This window comes from Anopheles maculipalpis, chromosome 2RL, assembly GCF_943734695.1.
Source record: "Anopheles maculipalpis chromosome 2RL, idAnoMacuDA_375_x, whole genome shotgun sequence".
Classification (NCBI taxonomy): Eukaryota; Metazoa; Arthropoda; class Insecta; order Diptera; family Culicidae; genus Anopheles; species Anopheles maculipalpis.
Window position 1 is genome coordinate 48,078,802 of NC_064871.1, and position 22,172 is coordinate 48,100,973.

The following is a 22,172-nucleotide window of genomic DNA, read 5'->3' on the forward strand; positions in this document are numbered from 1 at the left end:
ATGTTGCATACTTTTCGCATAAGCCCGATGGCTATTCGCTGCTTTTGATCTTTGACAGGACCAGCATGGGACGCGACCGCCGAGCGCATTGTACCGTAGTTCAAGTCAACCCATTCGTTGGGACATCAGCGTTCCACAGTTAGTACGCCATTTGACGACTGTTCTTTCGATTCGAAGAAAGATTTATGGAGACCGACTGGATTAATCGAAACTCCCGTCCCGTCGTTGGTAGTGGTGGTGCCGTAAGCAACTGCTAATTAGTCACTTAGTTGCCACCGGTAGAGCAAAGGAATGGTTGATTTGAGTACTATAAAACGATTAAGTTTTCTTAAGAAAACATTTTGAATTTGTTAAAAAGCTTCTAGAAACGAATGCTGAAATGTGAGCCAAAAAGTGCTTACGATTTTATGACATTGTTCACCTTAACTGAAAAACAGGTTCCGTTTCACATTTGACCTACCGCGCTTGTCAAAACTGAAGGTAACTTCGTTGGGCCTAGCGGCGATGCTACGAATCCTCCCACGACGGATTACTTTGTTCCAAGACGTTGTTCGGATTAGCACACGTAATAAATACCGGCCATGAATGATTCTGGGTTGTTTCCGCATGTGAAGTATACCGGTTGCCACACCTAATCTTATCAGCCTTTGGGAAACTAAAATGCGGACCTAAGCTGCACACCCTTTTGATCATGCGCCGGGAAGGGTTCTCACCCGATAAAAGCCCTTTTCGGCGTGTTATAATTATTTATAAGAGAAATTCACATCAGCTTTCAATTTTCAACTACTTTTTGGGGCATTGAATGGAGAATTAAGCTCTAGTGCTCCCGGATACAGTTCGCAATGTAAATGAAATGTAAATCTGGTTGTATTCACTTAAGCTGATATTCTTTCGGGTCTTTGTTTAGAAGAGGTCATGATAAAGCATTCAATGAAGCGAGATAGAACGAGTCAAGTAGGTGCTTTATTACACTCGATGGCTTCCCACAATCACTCGGAAGTCTTCTGATGTGGACATGACATGCTCATGGTTGTTTGAAACCAAATTAATACAAGAAATTAAAATACATTTCATTGGCATAATAAAGGAGTATATGAGATACAAATTAAACATAAATGGCTTTTTTATATCGTGAAAATTTGTCCTTTTACAAGTTTTTATTGAAATTTGAACATATGGTTGCATAGGTTTCCTTAAGTTGAAATTTACTTTCATGCCCTGCGTACGCTAGAAGCTACTGTTTCAAGACTTCTTGCTTATGACGCTTATGACGCTATGATACTCCTCCGATTGTCTTTAACAAACCAAGCGCCAGGCGCTAGCGCCAGAAGTCACCTCACCTCGTTTACAAACTACTCCGCTTCTGTGGTTTGCCGCACCCCTTCTTTCCTTTGCACGCTATTCGTTGTTGTGTTATGGAGCATTCTCCCACCCTTTGCTATGAGAAGCTCAAAGATACGGCACACGAATATGCGAGCCTTCGTGGCAGCATCGTTCACGCGTCGTTCGCGCGCTCACAGTTGCAGACTCGTTTGCGCGGGCGTCGGTCGGGCTTTCGATTGATCTTGAAACCGTTTGTTCCAATCGGGGGAGGTTCATCGCTGAAATAGAGGCAGCCGCTCGTTGAAATCTTTCGATCGTGGCCTCGCGCTTCCCAGTGCAAGTGAAAGAAATGAAAAGTGCGATCAAACCGTTCTGCTGCTCTGTACCACCCAACCAACCGTGCCACCGGCTGTGAACATGAGGGTGCACGATCAATCAGCGTGAAAGTCAGCCACTTTTAATTGCCACTGACAATGATTGATACTTCTGGTCGAAACATCGTGGTTACGGTGGCGTCCATTTGCTAGCTGTGTGCTGTTCAATAGTATTGAGTATTGAGTATTGAGCGCGCAAAGAAGTGATCTAGCTTGTGTCTAATATTGAGATAATACTTCTAAAAAAAAACAACACGAGTGCGTGTGGTGTTTTGAGGGCACAAGTGATACTCCAGTGGTCCAACAACACTGACCTATCTGAGTGGAATTGGAAAAGCGGATCAAATAAGCTCAGCGTTTGGAGGAATCGTAAAGTTTGAAGTTTGTGTTTATGGTAATGAATGTATCCGTTTTAGATCGGCAACATTGGTGCGTGACATATTTGGGGGTGGTTTTGTCGTAGCTGTTGAGCATCTTACAACCTTGCTAACGCGAAGAAATCGTCGCCAGTGTGATTAGTGACTTTTTTTTTTGGTCGGGTCTTTCTTAAGATCTTAACTTCGTACTGTGAGCATGCTGTCGTTAAAGTCAGCTGGTGGTGGTAATGAAGATATGTTGTGTGTGATCGAGCGAGTGTGATAACAAATTGCGGTCCAAATAATCCACAAAGTATTATACGTTAAGAGGATCAGTGGGATTTGTTTTGTTGAAAGCAATTTGTTGGTCTATACATTCCGGGAATTAAAGCTGTGGCGATTGTTGCTTGATATGTTTCGGTGAGATGGTTATTGAACGATGAATGAGATGTCGCTAAGATGAATGATCATCACTACCAGTTAACAGACACATAGAATTATTGATCTATAAGCATCACAGCGTCTTTGATATGGCGATTGTTCGACTGCATGAGGTTAGTATTGTGGTTAGGAAGAAGATAAATTTTTACATTAAATAATAAAGATACTTATCGACATTGTTTCTTAAAAAGTTACTCTTCAGAAAAAATAATGCTGCATTAAAAACGTATTTTCTACATTCTTTTTCTTAACTAACAACATCCCGGAACCTTACATCAAACGGCCCGAACCTTCGTTGGTGTGCACACTTTTCTGTCGCAACCTTCGCCTGCAACCTCGGCCACAGGGTGGGCTTATGTGAATTACAATAATTTACCACTCTAATATCTCAATCACACATTGGCGTGGCGGCATCGTTCATAAATCATGGCATTTTTCCTTCTTAAGTGCGCCCATTTGTTCGACCAACCACCAACCAATGTATGTATGTCGTTCACAAACAAACAAAGAGTTTCATGGTTGGAAAGCAGCACCAGCAGTATGAATAATAGACGCAGTGAGGAAAAGGCAGAAAAAACGGTACTGGATTTCGGCCTTCGTTCTGACCGGTAGGTGAAATGAGGCAAATTATGAGCATGAGCCTCTAATAACAGCTTGTACAGCGAAAGGAACTGTGAGGGCCAACGCAGCATTTTGGGTTCGGTAGGATGATAGGCTTCTAGTGCTCTGCAACGCTTACAAGAACACCAATGTACAAATACAATTTGTTTGATCTAATTTCATTTCACCTCTTTTCTTTGAAGGTGGTGCTTGGAGGGCATTCTTCCAGTAATAGAACAACCTTCCATTTTGTTGAAATTTTAAAACCTAAAGATAAAGATTGACACTTAACTTAATTCGAGAACTGAGTGCAGCATTGCTAATAGTATCTCTTTTTAAAGAAGGGATCAAGACCCAGATGGCGATGTAGTGAGTAAGATAACAATACTGCTCGCCACATTGCTCTCATTCTGTTCGTCGGCTCCCAAGACTCTATGGGAAACGTTGAAATGGAATGTAGGCTTTTGCGTTGGATACTGTGCTCGTTCTTGACCAACAACTCACACGGAGTAAGCCTCACCGGTATGAGTCAACAAAAGATCGTAAAAATAGCTTCCTTTAACTGTGTGTTGTTTAACTTGTGCTTCAGATAGATCCGATGCCACGACAGAATCATAAATTAAAACATAAATTTAAGACACCACACACTGCAGATGCTGTAGATTAGGGTCTTTTTTTAACGGGTGGATATAACCACAACCCACCAAAGGTATGAACATAATTTCTCTGCTAAAGTCTACCGCTGTGGTATTATGAGCAATATTTAAGGCTACTGTTTTTCTACTTCCAAGTAGCCCAACAACACCCGGTAGGTCGGTGACATGAACAACTGACAGTGCGTGTGCTTTCGTGCGTGATGTGAGCAATCGATAGTTCCGCGCACCATGCCCTATTGCGTGCCGAAGAAAGACATGGCCGCGTCGGGAAACTAACACCGCACACCGATAATTAAAGATTTGTTGAACACTTTTAACTACTGGGAACGATGCACCCGCCGTTTTGTGGCCTCAGCTGATGATAGCTGTTTTGGTGCGTGCGTTGGAAAACCATGACCGTGGCAGCTGAAGCATCAACAACAAACAGCAGCAAATGCAGTTGAACGAACTTGCTTACAAGTGGGGGCGGTAAGGGTTACAGTTACGGATAAGCTCGAGCTGTACGCTACAGTTCTGGCTGTGAACAGAATTTTCATCGTGGGACAATTAGTATGCGATGCGATAGTTTGTGTTTTTCCGGTATTCTTTTCCTACTCTTTGCTACCGAACTTTACACTCCCAGGCCCTTCTTGATTGCCGTAGATAAGGGGAATTAGTTTTCAGAAATAATTACCCCCGAATTGTCGGCAGAGGGGTGAAGGATGGACAGAGGGAAAGGGCACATGCAGTAGGGAAACTATTACTGAAGACAAAACTCGCACCCTTTTCTCAGGAGTGCATTGAAGTGAACAAAATTCTTGCTATTGGGGGCTTAAGACAAGCTAACGGTTGTGGAGTCCGGTGACCTTAAGGTGTAACGTAGACGCAGATGGTATGTTTCAGTTGATTAGGCACAATTTGTGTCCGCTCAGGAATGGCGAAGACATCGAATTTCACAGATGGGTACCGTTGAAAGTTTAAAATAATTATTCAATCGGTATATTAATTATTTCTGTCGTTAGACACATACTAGGTATAAGTGCTTGGAACCAATGCTAAACTTATTCCGCCATCCTTTGTTATTGAAACCTGACATATTATAACTGCACTAATCGATTTTATTGACCTTTTCCTTAATTTTTCCAATTATACATGTGTTTCAAGTGATACAAGAATGTGCCCTGTAGCCCTGTATCAAACTAGGATTTTGAATAAGCTTTACACATCGAACAACCCTGTTTCAACAATAATTAATTACCATTCTTCGTCTTTCTAGTGGTCGCTTCGAAATAACTCAAGTCCCACGGTCGGTGGTGGAACGACAAAAGACGGTTGGACGGACACCGAAAAGGAGCACGATGAGTTGATAATGCTCTCAGAGCGCTCCGATTCCGGCGTCACCTCACCCAACAGTCATCACCATCTGGAGGACCAGCAGAGCGGTGTTCCGTCCCCATGTGACTTATCGCTCTTGGATCAAATACCTACAGACGATGTGCGCAAACGACTCATAGCCATGACCAAACGCACGTGCTACGACGAAGAGGATAAGCTGTGTCTACTGCAGATCCTCTCACTACTAAACAACCTCGAAGCCCTGTCACAGGACCATGAAATTGCTGGCGAAGACATGAGTCTGGAACCACCCGTCCAAAAGTACAACTACAGCTTGCCGGACAGTAGCACACCACCAAAGGCGCTACTCCAGTCGGCGGCGGCCGCAGTAATAAGCAATACCACACCATATAAAACCGGTACAGCGAGGATCGTTGCTACCGTGCAGCCGTTCCACAGCACGGACCAGCATCTACCCACCCAAACGCCTCCACCAAAAGCGCCATCGATTGCCTCGATCGCCGAAACGTTCGGTGGTATGAAGAAATCGACACGCTGGAACAACGCTACCAGCCTGCAGGAGAGTGGAGTATTTGTCGATGAACCATGTACTCACGTTGCCACACAGACGGAGGATTTCCCTGCACTGGAAAAGACAAACGCCGAGCTGTGCGCGGAGATTGAAAAATTGAACCGATTCCGGGAAAAGATCGAGGAGTGTAAGGGTGTGGCAGCAGCAGTCTGTAAGACGCCCAGCAAGGGATCGATGGTGGCATTGAACTTACCGGCTGCTAGCGGTGATGAAGCATGTGATAGACGCCGACTACAGTTCTACGTCGAGCGAGCAGAAATGCTTGAGAACAAGCTGAAGGTGTACGAAAGCAGTGGTGATCAACAACTGCGTCACCTATCTGATCGATTGCAACGCGAAGTACAACTAGAAGGATGGGTGAAAGAGCTGTCGGAAAAGCTTGGACGGGTAGAGTTGGAAAACGAGCGACTCGAGGAGGAACGCTGTGAGCTGGAGGAGATCGAGAATGATACCCGTTTACGGTTGCAGCGTCTCGAGGAAGATCTGGAAGTGATGGGACAACGGAATGAAGAATTGGAAATGTCCCGCAGCTCGTACCAATCCAAGTTCCAGGACGCGAAGGAAAACATGGCCAGCCTTGAGGAGCTCATCCACAAGTATGAGGAGAAGATCTTTTTGCTTGAGGAGAATGAAAACGAGCTGCGAGAGAGGATCGAGATCATCTACATGTTTATACCGTTGCTTCTTATGTACAACAGCTGGCAGTTGCAAGAGTACTATAAGCAACATCAAGCTACTATGGTAGCGCAACTTCAAGTCCAGCAACACAAACAGCAAAGATCCAGCTTATCCTATGCGGAACCACATGCCATCCAGTGTATCCCGATGGAACACATCGACTACTACGATAGCAGCAGTTCGCAGGCCGACGATTTGCAGGGCCGCTTGAGCGAGCTGATGAGTCGTGAAAAGGAACTCACGCAAAACATTGCCGAATTGAACCGAGCGTACAACGAGACGCTGGAAAATGCGGACAATTTGTGGGCCCAGATGGAGCGCGAGTACAAGGAAAAGATAAGCCGCTGCGAGCAGGAAGAAGCGACGCTCAAGTCCAAGATAGCACAGCTCGAGGAACGGCTTAGCAAGGACAGTGAGTACGCGAGTGAACGTATCGCCCATCTAGAAGAGGCCGAGAGCAGTCTAAAGAGTCGCGTCAGTCGACTAGGGAAGGAGAACAAGGAACTCTCGGCTAGACATGGTGCATTGCTCGAGGAGTACGGTACACTTAAAGAAGATTATGCCAAGCTTCAAAACTATCTGCGTGGTCCGGCTGCGGAAGCGTTGGAACGAGAAAAGAAACGAGTGCTCGCGCTGGAAGACGAACTAGCGCACACCGAACAGATGTTACGTGACGGTGAAGAATCACATCGAGCAGAAGTGGGCACTTTGCGAGGTCGTCTACTAACTTCGACCAAGGAGCTTAACCACATCGAGGTGACGAATAGTGAGCTGCGTGAAGAGGTGGAAACGCTTGAAGCACGCATCCGTGAGCTAATGTCCCAACGGGGAAGTGATGAGGAACGCATCAAGCAGTTGACGGAAGAGTTGGAAGCGAAGCAATCACAAATTGTAGCCCTTCAGCACGCCCGGCGATCTGGTGGCACAGGTTCGGGCAGTAATCGTGCGTCGGCCACGCGCAGTTTGGCGCAGGAACTCGAACGACCGCTTAAGGGCACTTACACACGCCACGGGTACGAGGTACATCCACTCAGTCGGAAGTTTCCCGACAGCGATAGTAGTGGCAGCGGTGGAGAGGTAAGCATGATCACAGATCAAAGAATTTATCAAATGTTTAAGGCTGGTTAGATTTCCGTTGAGTGTTTGCTACTGTTGGCCCGCCTGCATGCTTAACGCTAAATCTTTGCTTTGCTGCACTTTTTAGGACCGGAGCAAATTTCCTCACACGCGCCCGTCGGCATTTGAAACCAAAGAAGTGAAAAGCCTTGCCGAGACGATCATTCTGAATGCCGAAAGCAGGGGAGTGAAGACGCCAAAGAAATCCTTCGTTGAGGAGGTAAGTATTGGCGGATCGTAACTTGCACTGGAAACCATCGAGGACGAGGCTGAAGATATGGTTGAAAATGTAGTGGAGGTTGCGGTGGAATAGTAGTAATTACAAGAAGCAACTTGGTTCATGTGTAGTTGATGTGTTTAGTATCAGTATCTAAATCAAGTAAAGGAAATGGATGATCCTAAAAAAATCTCATCTTAACCTTCATCTGCATTATGAGTCCTGTACGGTACACAGAATAATACTGGGTGCAATCTTTAATGGGTATAAGGTCCACGAAGCTCTAGTAGATAATCCCCAGAATTAGTGCGCACCTTGAACTTACTTTGTCGGTCCACTCTTTTAGGCTCGCAGCCGATTTGCCCGTTGGGTGTGAAAGACGCCGAATCCTGGATCCCAGTGGACAGGATGTCCCGAAACACCTGCCAAATTTTGCTGGAATAAGTACAATACCCATTGCCCATGGCTGGCACAGGCCGTCCCTTCGATGCGATCCCAAGAACTCGGACTGTTTTCTTGCCCCTGCCAACACAGTTCACCATCCCCAGCACACAAATACACGCTCTCATGTGCACACAGTGTCCCACAGCCACACCTCAAACATCCCGTATCGCACAGCATCCTTAGCATCCTAAGCAGGCGCATGCTTGTTGTGTATCCTTCCCGCTTTGTCCCGGACCCAGGCCAGTAATAGGTCAGAAACCTCTTCCAACGTGGTGAGTGTCATTGGATATATCCGTCCGCCGGATCGTACCTCGGATCGGGTGTGATGTTTTCAACCTTCCTTGCACCTGTTCACTGTCCTCCAAACTATGACTACCTCTGGCTACTCTGCCATTCTGTGCTACTCTGTCTTTTCTTCGTTCTCCGTGTCTTTGGAGACATTTGGAGATTTCATCATCATTTCCGATCAAGCCGTTTCTGTCTGTTGCTATACCTTTTCTTACCAGCTGACTAAAACTTACTGTTTACTGATCTACTGATGCTGCTATCTTTGTGTCTGTTGTTCTGTTTCTAATCGATTCACCGAGTACTGCTTACAAATGTGTCTTGTTTTGTGGGAGTAGACTGCGCAGATTTAACAAAGTTTTATTAAATGTACATCTTTCTTCTTTTTATTTTCACCAGTAAACTCCAAAGTCCCACTCCATGCACAAAAGTGGGACTTCTCGGACTGTACAACATCTGGCCAGCATGTTCAGTAAGGGGAACAAGGGAGCCATCGGTCGTCTTCTCGCCCATCATCCTGATTCTGACTACAAGCCTCCTTCCAATACTTTCCGGTCGGCCATTTTTACCACCTCCTAGTGCAAAGGTGGTCTCGAACATGTGTCACCAAGTTTTAATAGCGTCAGGGAAGGCCATGTGAAATGTAGAGAGAGAGAAAGAGAGAGAGAGAGAGAGAGCAAGAGAGAAAAATCTAGTCGTTGTTTTTGTTGAATGTGTGTTAATTTGTGAGGTACTATAAATATCTAGTGTTAATGTTATACTATGCAAAACCGATGCAGAAAATGAAAAGTTGGATACCCATTAGATTACGTGGTGCGTTGCAGGCACTACTGCTGTTGTATTCGTGGCAGTACCGTGGATTGGAAAAGCATGCGTATACCATCCCAACTACCATTATACTCCCAGACCCAGACTTTGTAATATAGACTGAGCCGTAGTAGCAAGATCGTAGAACCGTGCATCATTAGTTTTCTCTTTTGTTTGTTTTGGTTTGCAATAATTCAATTAGTTTTTGTGCGTTCGTGTTTATTGCGATTACTGATCGCTTAATAATTATTTCTCATGCTAGCAAAAACGTACGATAAGCTTTCCTGTTTTGATGTTCCATACTTAGCCAACGATGGAGCTCCTATGTTTCCGATTAGTAAATACCGCTTATGTTTTGTATAATTTTGCCCGATTTTGTTCTCCAAGATGTTGGAGTGAGTTTGCCTTTATATTGTTTAACATTATGGTTCATTTATGTACAGTAATATTTGAGTTAGTTTTGAGTTTGTAATATATTTTTATGATATGAAACAGTTCCGTTTGACGTAAACTCGTCCTCATGAGACAAAGGGCAACTCGATGGCTAGTATGTACTGTGCTATTTTGTGCGCCTGAAACAAGTCAAGCAATTATTTAAAACAGAACCAGCCATGCAAGCGAACAATGATCCTTCCGCCCACCCGTATTCCGTGTTTTGGTGCTTTTTGGATCGATCTTGTGCCTTCAAAGTCGACCTAAACCCGTAATAGGATTCTTCGGACCGGCCGTACTACCGGGGCGTAGAGCTTTGTGAGCTTCCGGGGCATTATTTAAACGTGTTACTACAGACTCATATGTATGTCCCACATTTATAAATTGTTCAGGTTTTGTAAAAAGCGAACAAGTAGAGTTGGTGAGCGGAACAGAAATGTGTGAAAGGAGGAAACGAGTGGAAGAGAAGTGAAAGTAGAGGATGAAAAGAATAAAGAAATAAATACCGTAGTTATGGTAGTAAAGAAAACACAAACTGTGTACATTTTGTCGAATGCTTTAATCCTTAACAGTTTCTTTTTATCCGAAATTTACTTTGCTGGAGTTTAAGAAATCGATGGTTGAACATTTTATGCCCCTGTTATGAAGTTCTCCAACAGACGACAGGCAAGACAAATCTGTAGACCGCTGGGTTCAATGGCAATTTTTGCGGTAGGCAAACTAAGCAGCACCAGTGGGTGGTCTGATATTTTAGGCGACAGCTGCGTCGATCTTTACACAGGATCGGGGTTCAAATCCCATACGGACCGTTTCACCAAGCCATGAGCCACGTAAGCCATTTTGATGGCCGACGTGACATTAAAAGGTCGTTAAGCCAAGAAGAAGAAGAAAAATAAGAATAAGAAGAAGAAGAGCAAAACTAGAATAGCCTCTAAGTTCCACTTCGAATGGGGTCTCCAAGGGCCAAAAGAAATGTTCCAAATCACTTGAACCGCAATCGATATAATGTTGCTGCAAAGAAAAGATACAAAAAATATTGAATTCTAGCTGTTCGGTGAATTGGCGAGACAATAGTACGTAAAATCGTTAACATTACTCAAGCCTTTGCTTAGACTCATATAAGATAGAAAAATGTCTTGATAGGAAGGCTCGGGGCATCTGTGCTTGATTATTTTTTGTTGACTATCGTCGTCCTTGCCCTAACAAGTTCGGAAGCTAAGGTCCTTATCGGTTATTTAATCCTGATAGCATAGGAGCTGTTTCTGTTGCAAACAAACTTCCATCTGAATAAATGTTTAAAAATTCTTCTTCTTCTTCTTCGCTTAATGACCTAAGGTCATGCCGGCCATCGAAATGGCTTTCTAGACTGCCGATACCACGTAATTGGTTAGTCAATCCTCACTACGGGGGAACGGTTCGGATGGGATTTGAACCCCGGTATTGCCGTCTGAAGACAGGCGCTGCTGTCGCCTACATCACCGAGCCGCCTTAAAAATTAGATTCCAATAATAATTGAACTAAAACATAAGTATGAAGAGTATCATATAAATAGTAAAGAGTCCCCTGATTTGAGACTATAATTTATGGAGTTTAACCAAAAGATACGATAGTCTGACCTTATTATAACACCTAATTATTTTTGGGAAAATTTGGTCATACTTGCTGATCCACACATTCACAAGTGGCTTGTGTGTAGAAAGGCTGAAAGGAGCTTAGAAAGGCCCAGGAAGCTAAATTTTATAATCTTACTTTGAAATACCTCACCAAAGAAAGAAGAAAAAGAAGTATTTTCGATAACTGTAATTTTGCTCATTTCAACCGCAAAAATGTAAAAAAATTGGGGCCTATTCGAGATAACTTTAGCCCACTGTTCATGGCGTTACGCAGATTGCATACTTTCGGGATGAATTTCTCACAACCAGCTGGTTTTGATTTTAGCATCGCAGTAAACAGAGTGACATCGTTCGGGAAAAAAGTATTTTGATACAGTGTTCTGCGTTTGGAGATCATTTTGTCCTCGTTTAGGTTGTATTCCAAATTATTGTTATCAAATTACAACCATGCAAGATAATCGTGCCAATCCAAGCGATAAGAAGCGTAACAAACATCCAAATCGAGCACCAGCACCACAGGACCCGGAGTCCATTCACCAACAAACGCGTCGCATTATCAATGATATGCCCATCACTCCGACCATGTATGATGGCTCGTATCCGGCGTACGAAGAATTTACCACCACGCTCGTAGCATTATCGTCTGAATCCGAGCTTAGCTTTTCTTCCGAGTCACCGGACAGTGATTCCGCCGTCCACTATCAGACGGCCGATCCGATCGTAGAGCTTCCATTGACCCCACTGAGGGATGACGCCCATTCCCGAGAGTGTGTCGAATGCGAAGCTGTATCACCGAGCATGATTGGGACAGCACTCGGTTCCGGTACCGTACTGATGCAACGATCGTTGGAAAATCGGCTAGCAAAGCAGCTGGAGGAGATGCACGCCCTAATGGATAACGATGAGGATCCGCTGGTCGTACTGAAGGAACCGAGCATCCGATCGATGGCATCGCAACCGGCCTTCAACAAGGAGATGATGCGTGGCTTTATGGAGCATTCGGAAACGATGTTTAACCTGGTGCACGATACAAATGGCAACAGTGACACGGCGACCAGTGTACAGTTTGTGATTGGGATCGAGGAAGAAAAAGCAACCGACACGGATGCACCCGGATGTTCACACAGACAGGTTCGGCACTCGAACGCGGTGCCGACTATAACCGATGAGCTTCAGGAGAGTGAGTTTGTGGGATGCTTCAGCAAGGACAATAATATGGTGCTGTACAAACGGACGATGCAGGAAGGATTAAAAAGCGAGCATGATGATCGGAAAAGTATCGAAACGCTTATTGCCCATCATGCGGAGTGTCTCGTGGAAGCGGATAAAGTCACCGAACCGAGGGTCCACGTACGGCAGGGAGATGATAATAATTTGCTTGCGCTATTAACGTTTTCCGATCAGTCGTCGGCCGTACTTAAAACATCCAGTGCGATGGCGGAAGAATTCGTCACGGAAGAGGAGCTGAATCAAGCGTTACTTACTACCTATCGGCAGCTGCTATCTAAACCGGACGAAATGATTTCGATGCAAACACAAGCCGCTTCCGGTTCCCAAGGTCCCAAGCAGCGTGGTTCTGAAGCAAAGCACCAATTACGTTCCGACCCAAGGAATAATCTTTCGACAGGAACATCTAGCTTCTGTCTTTCGAATGAATCCTCAGCTGGAATGGTGGTAGAGGGATCGAGTAAGAATTGGATCAAACGTCCCACAACGCGACATGCATCAGAAATCGTTCTCAACCTACGGTTGCTACTGGAGGAATACATTCTGCGAAACATTTCTGTAACTGGGACCGTTTTAAAGTTTGTCTCGCACGTCCTATCGGATGTACTACGATGCACCCAGCAGGAAATAGAAGACGACTTTCGACAACTTGATTTGCTGGATAAAATCAAACGCGTGCTGGACGAGCTACTAATGCCCCAGGAGCTCGAAGATCCGCTTATGATCGTAAACCAGTTGCGTCATACGATTGAAGAGATTCAAAGCTATCCGATACGAACTCGGACGATTATGAGTGGTGAAGATGCGTGGAACTGTGTATTTAAAATGCTGGAAAAGCTATCCTGTGAGTTGAATCACGCAATCGAGCAACCGGAACAGTTTGTGGAAGCATTGCAGTACGGAATACGGGCTGTTATTGATGCATCTTATATTCGTTCCACCGATCAGCGAGCTGGAAAAGTAGTCTCGATAGATCCTTCGCCTGTACAACTAAATCCCTCATTTCCCAGTACTTCAAGCATTCTGAACATGGACCGATTCGAAGCACCTTCGGTATCGTTTTGCAGGCCCTATGCATGCTTTCTAGAGCGTATAGTGTTGTGCATTTGGTCGGTACTGGTGTGGATAGTGAACCAGATGAATAGCTTTTGGGACTTTCTCAACAGTCCTCCGCCGCCGCTTCTATCTGATCCATCAGCTACTTTCAAACAGCGCGGTTTGGATGACCAACAGCATCAGTCCGATCGCGATCACCTAAATCAGGCGACAAACGTTTTACGAATTGTGCTGGAGAAATCATCCGATCGACAGGAGGAAAAAGAAGATGGTAAACGTACGGTGAACGATCGTTCGATGAACCTGTTTACCCAACTGCTAAATGATGCCGGTAACATTGAACTAAAATACTCAAACTCACATCACAACATCCGGCTGCAGCTGCATTCGAGCATTTCGGGATTGCTGCAAAAACAGGAAGCGGACGAGTACTACACGCTGGCGGGAAACATTCGTGATCATGAGGCTAATGTGACTGTATTTTTCGACGCACGTGTCATCGCACTGGAATCGTTGGCACAGGTTGAATCGTTTTTGGAGTCCGTTACCCGAATTGAGCGTCTGTCGGACGATGTCGACAAAAGCAGTGACGAGTTATCGGACGAAACGGTAGTACACGTCCCTTCGGGAGTCCGGGAAAATGATGGAAAACTGATTGTTAGTGAAATGATTCACGAGATGGTAGCGAATGGAAACTACGAGGAACAGATGCAATCGATCAGCTCTTTAGATGCGGAACAGTTGCTGCAGGAAATAAAGCATTGTTTGCAGGATTTGTTAGAACCGGTGACGATGGCGGTACATAAAATATTTGAACGATTCGGACGGGATGATGTTGGGGATTCGTTCACTGGTGCGGCGGAAGAATCAACACTCCAGTATACTGTGGGAATCGAAGAACAGACCACGTGTCCTGAGAACAAAACAGAAATTCAAGATGCTAGTGAAGAACGAGTTAACTATCCAGAAAATGACGAGCAAATTGGAGGTAAGCAAAATGCAACACATAACATTACTCTATTTGCTACAAAAAAAGACTTCAGTTTCAGTTGAGTTCAACGAGGATCAAATAGTCGACAAGGGTTTATCGGGCGAAAAAGAAGTTGTGACCGAAACACAGTTAGCGGAAACGCTGCAGGAGTTACTAGTACTTTTCCATGTCACCAATGATCGGCTAGCAGTAATTGACACGGATATTGCCGCTATTCGAAATCAAGTCCAGCAACTTGGTGCCGTAAATCAAGGACCTTTTGAAGGATGCAAACCCATCCGGACGGAAGAACGATACTCGCGTCGTAAATCTTCCGTAAAACATGTAGAAATACCCTCCGAACCGCCGAAAACCCAATGTCCGATGCAACTTAAAGGGGCAGCACTTTTTGGACATAGTGGTGCATACTGTCCGACAGAAATATACTCCTGTCATGCAGTAGCACCGGATGTGCTAATCGTTCACTGGCGCGTTATGGATGAGAATGTGCTACACTGTATCACCGGTTTTGAAGTAAGTTGTGTAGAAATTACGTACTGTGTAATGTCCTGCAATATCATTCTTCTTTCGCAGATTTATGTTGATGATCAACTACGTTCGATTTGCTTTTCGAACAAACGACGAACAGCATTGATTGGCAATATTGATCTACAGAAGAGTCATCATATTATGCTGCACGTGACATCTCAACTTGATTCGGATGGTACATGCAAAAGGACAGCGTATTGGGTACCCGCACTCTTTCTGTATCATACGTGAAGTGCGAGGATTGTTTGTTGTATTTGTAATGAAACATTAAAATTTTATTGTAGTTATTTGCTCTTAAGATATAATTGTATTTCGGTTTTCAATAAGTTAGACGCCAATAGGAGCTTTTGATTAAATTTTACGCAAGGTTTCCGTTTGCGTTGGGTGGCATTTGTAATGCATTTTAGCATCTCCGTCAGCAATCTTCTGCTCGACGAACATACTTGAAGACGTACGAGTTGGGGCTAGAACTAAATAGATTTTTTAATCCAACATATTTTACAACTTCAATACTTAACGTTTTTGCGAATATAATTTAAGAAGAAGGGAACCATAAACAGTTTTTGTTGATACAATTGACCCATCTAAATGGACTTTCAACGTAGTTGGAATGAGAAACAGGCTGCCATGAACGGGATATTCAATGTGAGGAGAACATCAGCTGAACGACCTGAAATTCCGTTGATCTAACAGATGTACGACGGAGATGCTGTGAAATAGTCGACCAACATAGGCTTTATTTGGTGTGTGTTGGTAAGTGTGTTGCAAAAGTTGCTCATAAGAATCATCGCAAAATTGTTTGTAGCCATCGCGTACAATTTTGCATTTAATAAGGCAAGGGCCTGTATTCTGCTATAAGAAACAAACTAACGCATCGTATCAGTTTTATTCTTTATTTAAACATACATTATGCCGTACATGAAATCGACATATTGGACATGGATTCTTTATGACAAAAGAAGGATTTGTGTATTTACAGCGAACGTGCACCGACGATTCCACGCACAGAGGAACCACGCATTTCAAAATGACGAAAGCTAGGAAACATTCCCTGGACAACTGCTTAAGGTGCTTAACGATGGTGACGATGAATTGACGATAGGAGTGTGATGAATGGACGATGTACTCAAATGCATTATTGGGGTAATTATGTACGCGTATCGTCTCATCGACGAATCTTTATGCACGGTTCGCAACTCCCTGGCCGCAAGAAACCCGGATGGCACTCGGGACATCGTGCGTTTTCTCCGTACCACGCCCGTGAAGTGACATCTGGCGAATTCCTGCGAGACGACGCATCGCTTGGGATTTTCACCTGGAAGGAATCGACTGCTTCCGCATTCGCGTACTGACCACCTTTAGCAGCACCGTCCAGCGGGAAGGTAAAGTCCGGGATGGCAAACTCTTGCCGCAGTTGATTGTAGTTGTGCTGGGGTAGCTGAAGTACCAGTTTGCTTTCCACTTCGACTCGATTCTCCCCGAGATTGCCCGTTTCGGAGGATATGGAGCGTGCCGTTTGGTTGTGCTCGCGTCCCTGTCCACCGTCGTGTGCTTGGTGCTCTTGGGAGGCGGGATTTAGCTGTGCGATTAGTTGATCCTCTGCTACTTCGTCAACCTTGCGAGTGCTTACTGGTGGCAGCAGTGCGTGCAGAGCCCCTTCCGATCCATCAGTTCCAGGCGCTCTAGGAGCTTCAAGACCGGGTGGATCCAATCCAAACGATGGTACGGACCACTTCCACTGGTAATAGATCGGTGGTCCTTGGGTGGTTGCATCGTCGTGGAATACGTACTCTTTTTGCGGTGGTACAAGATCGTTGGCAGGTTTCGGAACACTGAACGGGCGTGGAATTTTATCTTGGTTTGCGGGATTGGGTCTGGAGGCTGGAAGTGGATCAGCTACCGCTAGCTTGTCGATTGCCGTTTTCACTGGCCCGGCCGAAGGTTCGTTCGTGATCGGTTGACGCGTGTAGATCGATTCGCTAGTGTAGCGCGTTTTAATTTGATCGAAGTTGGCCAGATTCTCGTAGGGAGGCAAAATTTCACGCGACGGCACGGAAACTCCCGCGGGAACCAATAGCGGTCGTTGGTTGGCGAATCGATTCTCGAACAATCCGGCCGTTGCTGCCGGAGGACTGAAGAGGATCGATGTTGGAGGCAAAATTGATTGACGAGGATCGGACAAATCTGGAGAACTGTTTGTTGTGGCCGAGAGTCTATTAAATTGAGTTGTTTGTGTTTTTGGAAGTTGTTGGACAATTGGAAGCGGTTGTTTCGGCGTACGGGCTGAGGTTGGCGTTGGGGAAGGTTTTAAAGTTGCTGGAGCGTTCGTAGTGCCACGCTGCGTGACGGGAACACGTGGTCGGACAGTGGTTGTAGTTGTTACGGGAGTCGTCGTTGATACGCTTGCAAACGATGATCCTCGTGCTACCGTTGTAGGTATCGTATTAAGATTGGAATCGATCGTTGGAAGTGGCTGTTGGACTGAGGGGCGTTGCTGATACTCTGTCGGAGTGAACGGAGGTTCGTAACGCCGAGAGGGCGTCTTAACAGACACCGTTGGACGTTCGCTGGTCGTAATAGCGATCGTTCTTCGACTTTCATTCTTGTCCTCGTCACGTTTCGTCTTGATTCCGGACTCTTCCGGAGCAGCAACATCACGCTGCGTGCCATTCGATGTGTTGGAATCTTCCTTGGCATATCGAGTACTCCAGTGAATGGGCAAACCATGGTTGCTAGCACTTTCCTGGAAGATCTCCGCATTCGAGCTGGTGGTTGTGCGCTTTTCACTCTGACCCTTTCCGACGATGGTGGAACCGGACGAGCGGGAACGACTCTGTGTTTCAAAAATTGCATTCTGTCGTGCAGGTGTACTCGACTAGTGAAAGGAACAGAGGAAAAAAATGTGTTTTAGTAGTTTGTGGATGAACAGCTTCAGGATCGTTGTATGAAGATACCTTAAAGAAGTTCTTTAGCGATGGAGCGCCGAATTCGAGCGCGTCAGGACGATCCAGCAGATCGGGTCTAGGTGTACGTATCTCGTTCTCTTCCTCCGGAACGAACGGTTTATCTCGTTGACCTAAAATGGTAGAAAAAGTCGTTTATTGAATTCCTGATCTTAGTCGAGATATCCGACGATATTCTGTTTTCTTACCAATCAATAGATTAGCAGCATAGTTGCTTTCCGCCTTTGAGCAGTTTACCATATACCAGTGGTCACAGATGAGCATCCGCTGCTGGAACAGCGTCGTATTGGGACAAGCGTAACTGAACTGTCTACCAAGCCCATCACACATATGATAGATCTGGCAGCCGGTTTCCACATCCGCATAATATCCCGCCGCACGTCCGGTGCAGGAAAAGCTTGTCCTGGTGCCGAACTTGAACGAACCATCGTTAAGTGGTCTCGACTGTGAAGCAGAACAACGAAAAAAGGTAAGATAGTATTAGTTAGTTCTCTTACTAGCGTGAGAGAATTTGGTTTTCAATGCAATTTTCCAATGGTTCGATCGTGTCACGGTCATGACACGGGAACGATTGGACTCTAAACTTAATCGATACCGACTTCAAATTTATTTCATACTCGAAAAGGTTTAACCAAGCGTAAAAAGTAATTAAACATCCCCTCTCTCTCTCTCTCTCTCGCTCTATCGATAAATTCCATACGATGATGTACGATGTGTTGATGGAGGTTCTGCGCGAAGTCTTACCTCTGTCTTCAGTCATGTGGTAGCGTTTTAGTTAATGAAATTTTCGTCCCATTAGTGCGCAAGACTATTGGGAAGCTAGTTGTTGGGAAATCAGTAATTATTGTCAACACCATTTCGAGGCGCGAAACAATGATTCGAGCAGAAAGGCTGATGAGCACATTTTTGCCACCCTGTGTCAAAATGTGTTATGACAATAAAGTGTCCCCGATGATGGCGACGTTCGGAAAAGCAATGGAATTTTTGCCATTTTTTTGTTGTTGTTCGTTACGATCGCACAATTTGAATGAAAAACTTCAACTAAGCTAATTCAATGACCCACATACAACAAAGATGTGTTCATTATTACTCGAGATGTGTCTCACTTAATCTTCACGTCAGTAATCTCCACAGCAGCAAGATCAAGTCAAGCGGCTTCCTTTGTAACAATGCGCCACTACTGAGGTCACCATTCGGTTTTGCCCAAAAGCCAAACAAACATAATTACATGGGTAGTACAAACAGAGCGGCCGGCGTTCGTGAATTTCGAATCGAATGTTTTGCTTGGCATTCAATGTGATGACCCTGTTCAAGTGTGGTAGCACTCGAAGCTCGCTAACACGGTGTGTTGCATAAATTATGCTGCTATTTTGGAAGCATAAACTTACTGTTAGTTGTGCATGTAGTAGAAAGCAAGGTACTCGAACCCATCATTACGATCACTCGATCGGTTCGGAGTAATCGGAATCAGGCCTGAGGCTTCCTTGATCGCTTGGAAGTAAGTCAAGTGTAGCTGAAGAGGATGATGTACTGTGTGTGAAGAATTGTTATCCTGAATGAAAAAAGACCATACCATTTGTTCATCGCTTCAAAAACGACTAAAAACATGGGCAAAACCATGGAATGTTTCAGTATGGCACGATCAGCTGTCAAGCGGTAATGTTTGCCAAAAAATTGATTCATTAAAATCGATCAATTTTCGTTCGATCCCACAAAGCACACGACAGCACATACACCACCACAATCAAGGACACTGTTTTCGATTCGTTACTCAATTAAAGTCGGCATTATTTGGTACTCTTGATTCCTTCTCTCCTTCTGTTGACCAGAGGAGGCTACTTCCGTGTTTTGGCGTGGGGTAATTATTTCATAACGTGTAATAGAAAAATTAAGTTCGTACAGTCTTCACAAGTCAAACGCTGTAATGCTGGTTGAAATGAGAAGGATCATAGAAAAGACTTTCTTTCGATGACTTCATCGAAAATTCTTTTGTGGTACAATATTTGAATAGGGTCTTAATTTGGTGCACAGTCATGGTCAGCTTAAGGCAATGCTGCACAACGACAGGGTATCTGTGGCTTGAAAAGCTTGAATTACCCCAAATAATAATAGTCAGTCTGAATGAGATGACGAGTAGTGCAATGCTCGCTCCTCTACTTGATCAAACCTTACACAGTCCGAAAATTATGCAGCTACTTCCTTCCTTCTTAGCCCCTACCACCTGCAAGGTTTTGCCGACCGTCTAATGGCTTAAGAAACTTGTAGATACACGAAGTTGAACAGACAGTCCTCACTACGAGGGAACGGTGTGAAAACTGGCCCATATACATAAAAAAGGTCGTGATAGTAAGGGAAAATCTACATCACAGGTCTGCAATAGGAATACCCTTTTTATTTGGCAATAGCAGTGCCGGGCTTCAACAGTACCGGATAGCTAATCCCATCCAGGACCTACTCAGGACTTGACTATCAAGCAACTTATCTAAGTCAAAGGCACCAGAAATGGCAGATCAAGACTTACTAGAGAGGTATTCGAAGGTGAAATAACAATCTTCAATGTCCAAATTCCAAAGCAAGTACCGATGGCCAAAGTACCTTCAGACCTTACATTATAACTATCGCGTTCCTTTTCGGGTTTCTACACAAAAAGGAAGAAAAGGCGAATAAGTCTTCGATGAGAAGATGCGATGCTGCTGGCTTAAAACAAATGAGAAAAGATGAGCACACAAGTGCGCGACATGGGTGTCGGTGGTGGCACTTCTAGCTCAAAATCGACATAACCCGACCCGACATGAACCACCACCCCGTACCAAGTGTCATCGTCGTTGTTGCACTTGCCCTTGACATTAATCGATCGGTGTTGAATTGAAGTTTACCAGAGCAGAGAGTACTCGCTGCTAGTGTGCCATATGTATGTATGTGTATGTGCCAAACATCAACAAACAAAATCTTTGTCTTGCGCACCAAACATCGCGCCATGCAATGGTTTGAAATGTTATGTGTTTTACGTACCTTTTCAGTTGGCGTTTGAAGTGGAGTGGAAGACCGAATGCGCTTTAAATCGTTTGCAAAGGTGACAAATGTCTCCGGTGAAACATGACAGGAAAATAAGTTAATAATTTTGCGATGAATAATGATGACAAAGATCGTTACTGTGCACTGACGCAAGCGCTAGATGTGTCAATGATCGTTTCGTTAAGAATCACTTTGTTTGTTGGCAATTATTTAATGAACGGTTAGCGGATGTTTTAGCGCATGAATCATGAAGATCAATTGAACCTCTTTCGACCAGAATCTATCACTGCATAGAGCTTTTGTTTTGAACTTACCCTCTCTTAGACAACGACAGAGTCTATAATCCACTAACATCATTCAACTGCGCTGCGTAAGAGCAGAGGATCAATTTCAGTTTTTCATTTCCTACGCAACAACTTACATTTAGAGTCTCCTGAGTTCCTCATTTAGAAGCACAAGCAAGACAACAAAAAATAAATAAATAAAAGCATGTAACTTCATCCATTCCGCGGAGGCTTGAGAATTGGTTCGTTACAATTTTACTACCAATTTCCTGTCCGGTGCGGGTCATCCCGGCGTACTGTGGCTCGAGTGAAAGAGTCTCAATTTACGCTTCACACTTTACAAATGTTTACTTTCACAAACGACGGCAACTAGCAATCAGTAAGCTCCATTTCGAACTCACGAAATTACACGGCGGACAACATGGCGGCTTTACTCAACCGGAGATCGCTTGAGTAGCTTGTGTTTAATGTTGGCGGATTCTTTTGTCGGTGACAATGGCAAACAGTATGTTGTTTGAAAACACAATTTAATAGGCTGGTGCACGGAATGCATTAATTCTTTTATAGTCTTTTAGCACACATGCACCTCAACAGAATGAAGATTTCGAGGAAAAACCTTACGCAAACTTCCTTCTCTTTCTTTACCCTTTTTGCAATGTTTTCATCTGTGCGTGTGGCCTTGACGGTTGCAAACCAGAATCGCGAAGATAACAAGTGCGTCCGCTATTGCTGGTGCTACTCATGTTGTAATCCGGTGGAGCCACGGCAAAATCCCAAGCCATTGCCGACAGTTTTCAATGTTAGCGACCGGCAAGCCTGCCGTTGGTTGGTACGTCAGCACGCACTTGCCCCACCAGGGT

General features: G+C 44.6%; 3 protein-coding genes across 5 annotated transcripts in view; 2 read left to right on the plus strand and 1 right to left on the minus strand.

Annotated features, from left to right (window-relative positions):
• Positions 1–8,136, plus strand: part of LOC126556688 (protein lava lamp) — an 81,778-nt gene extending 73,642 nt beyond the window's left edge. The window contains exons 9-11 of one of the 3 annotated variants that reach the window (XM_050212114.1): positions 5,006–7,411; positions 7,539–7,670; positions 8,014–8,136. In XM_050212114.1, the coding sequence (XP_050068071.1) occupies positions 5,006–7,411; positions 7,539–7,670; positions 8,014–8,043 (2,568 nt within the window). In that variant the 3' untranslated portion in view covers positions 8,044–8,136. The remainder of the gene's footprint in view (positions 1–5,005; positions 7,412–7,538; positions 7,671–8,013) is intronic. The other 2 variants (XM_050212116.1, XM_050212115.1) reach the window with 2 other exon arrangements.
• Positions 8,137–11,695: 3,559 nt separating this feature from the next.
• On the plus strand, positions 11,696–15,281 carry LOC126556835 (uncharacterized). Its single transcript, XM_050212359.1, has 3 exons — positions 11,696–14,519; positions 14,575–15,035; positions 15,096–15,281. The coding sequence occupies exons 1-3, from the start codon at positions 11,696–11,698 to the stop codon at positions 15,279–15,281; spliced, it is 3,471 nt and encodes a 1,156-aa protein (XP_050068316.1).
• Positions 15,282–16,181: 900 nt separating this feature from the next.
• The window catches only part of LOC126557225 (zonadhesin), a 33,690-nt gene continuing 27,699 nt past the window's right edge, over positions 16,182–22,172 (minus strand). The window contains exons 2-4 of the mRNA XM_050212929.1: positions 18,202–18,457; positions 18,005–18,126; positions 16,182–17,925 (exon numbers count right to left, since the gene is read on the minus strand). Coding sequence (XP_050068886.1) covers positions 16,216–17,925; positions 18,005–18,126; positions 18,202–18,457 — 2,088 coding nt within the window. The 3' untranslated portion in view covers positions 16,182–16,215. The remainder of the gene's footprint in view (positions 17,926–18,004; positions 18,127–18,201; positions 18,458–22,172) is intronic.